Source organism: Monoraphidium neglectum (genome assembly GCF_000611645.1).
Source record: "Monoraphidium neglectum strain SAG 48.87 unplaced genomic scaffold scaffold05888, whole genome shotgun sequence".
NCBI classification, from domain to species: domain Eukaryota; kingdom Viridiplantae; phylum Chlorophyta; class Chlorophyceae; order Sphaeropleales; family Selenastraceae; genus Monoraphidium; species Monoraphidium neglectum.
Window position 1 is genome coordinate 1 of NW_014007744.1, and position 1,886 is coordinate 1,886.

General features: G+C 73.0%; 1 protein-coding gene across 1 annotated transcript in view; it reads right to left on the reverse strand.

Moving 5' to 3' along the window:
* Positions 1–160: 160 nt before the first annotated feature.
* MNEG_16013 (Mitogen-activated protein kinase kinase kinase 11) overlaps positions 161–1,886 on the reverse strand; it is a gene marked incomplete at both ends in the record, with an annotated part of 2,651 nt that continues 925 nt past the window's right edge. Inside the window, 4 exons of the mRNA XM_014035516.1 lie at positions 161–183; positions 330–564; positions 823–1,187; positions 1,636–1,822. Of these exons, the coding sequence (XP_013890970.1) occupies positions 161–183; positions 330–564; positions 823–1,187; positions 1,636–1,822 (810 nt within the window). The remainder of the gene's footprint in view (positions 184–329; positions 565–822; positions 1,188–1,635; positions 1,823–1,886) is intronic.

The window sequence follows — 1,886 nt, forward strand, 5'->3', positions numbered from 1 at the left end:
GTCGGGTCCGCCGCCCTGCGGGGCGTCGTGGGTCGACGACAGCGCCGCGGGTGCGCTGCCGGGGCTGGCCCGGACCAACGGCGGCTGCTGCTGCTGCTGCTGCTGCTGCTGCTGCTGCCGCCGCTGCAGCAGCTGCTGCTGCTGCTGCTGGCGCCGCTGCTCAACTGCTGGCGGCGCGCCTTCCTGCGGAGGCCGGCCCGGCGCGTCGCGCCCCCACAGCAGCGCCGCGACGCGCGTGATGGTAGGCAAGTCCGCCCCCGCGCCCGCCCCGGCGCCCGCCTGCGACCCTTCGCCTTCCCGCCCCCGCTGTCCTACTCCTCCCGCCACACCCCCCAAAGAGGCGCTGCTGCTGTTGCCGCCGTCCCCATCGCCGCCGTCGGAGCTACTGAGCCCGCTGACGCCTGCGGCCGCGCCCAGCCCGCCGCTGGCGCCGCGGCCGCGCGCGTGGCCGTGGGCACGGCCGCCCCAGTCGTCGTCGTCGGAGCTGTCAGGCTGGCTTATGTAGAATGATTTCGAGTCGCCGCGGCCGCTGAGGGTCTCCCGGCTCTTGGGGCGGGGCGACTGCTGCGGGGTCGAAACAGCGCGACAGCGTTGAGAGCAGGTGGGTGTGCAAGTGGGCGCCGTTCGCTGGAGGCGCAGGTCAGGAGCATGCGGATGAGAGAGGGCGGCCTCAGAGAAGGACGGCCAGTGGTGCAGCCGCGGCCGGTGCGGCCACGGGACAACTGGGCCGAGGTCAGGCGCCGCGTTCGCTGGCTGTGGGCCGTCCCATTCCCGGGCAACGGCCCCTCCCCTCCCCACACCATCCCAAGCCTCAGCCCTCACCCTGCCGGCGCGCCCCGCTGAGGTGGCGCTTTCGCCCTCCGCCAGCTGCGCCAGCGAAGGCATCAGCAGGCCGCCGCCGCCGACCGCCGCCGCCGCCGCCGGCGCACCACCGCCACCACCGCCGCCGCCGCCGTTGCCGTCGCTGTCGCCGCCGCCGTGGCTCCCCGCAGGCGCGCCGCCGACAGACGAGCCGACCGGCGCGCCCGCCGCGGGGGCGGCGGCGGCGGCGGCGGCCGCCGAGAAGCTGTGCGGCCGGGGCGACGTGTTGTGCACGGCGGACGACGCGAGGGCGCCGCTGTGGACGGCGCCGTCGCTGCCGTGCTGCAGGAGGCGCACGCGCATGCGCTGCAGCTGCTCCAGTATGTCTGAGAAGGTGGGCCGGATTGTATAGTCGCTCTCCCAGCATCTGTCGAGGGGGGGTTGGAATGGGTGGTGGGTGGGGTGTTCAGCAGCGTGGTGGGGCGCAACGCGACGGGCTGGGGCGAAACGAGGGGTTTCGGTTGCCGAGCGCAGGTTTGGGTACGGCCGCTGGTGGTTGAGGGAGCTGGAGTGGTGCTGACAGGTGACATATCCGCGAGGGTTTTTGATGCGAGTGCTGCCGTGACGTGTTGTGTTGCACGGCGACGGCCAGGAACCAAGGTGGGGGAGGTTCGCGCAGGGAGACAGCGGGCGCTTTGGAGGATAGGGGCCGTCTGCCCGCAGCCTGAGACTTGGTGTGGTGCGCCATACCACCTGCGCAGCTGCTGCCTCACGCCACAGTGCATGAGCCCGCTAGCAGCCAAGAAGCCGTCCCCACTCGCCCCCCCAACGCACGGCCCCGCGCCATGCGACGCGCTCCAGGGCCCGCGCGCCTGCAGGCCAGCAGTTGGAAGTCGAAGGGGCAGCCGTCCGGAAATTGGGGCCGCCGCTGCTGGTAGGCGACCTCATGGCCCAACAGGGCGCGTGGTATGCCCTTGAACGCGTGCTGCCCCGTGAACAGCTCCCACATGAGGACACCAAACTGGGGGGGGGGTGAAGGGGAGGCAAAGCAGGGTGTTGAAAGGAGGACGGGGGCGGGGCGGGCG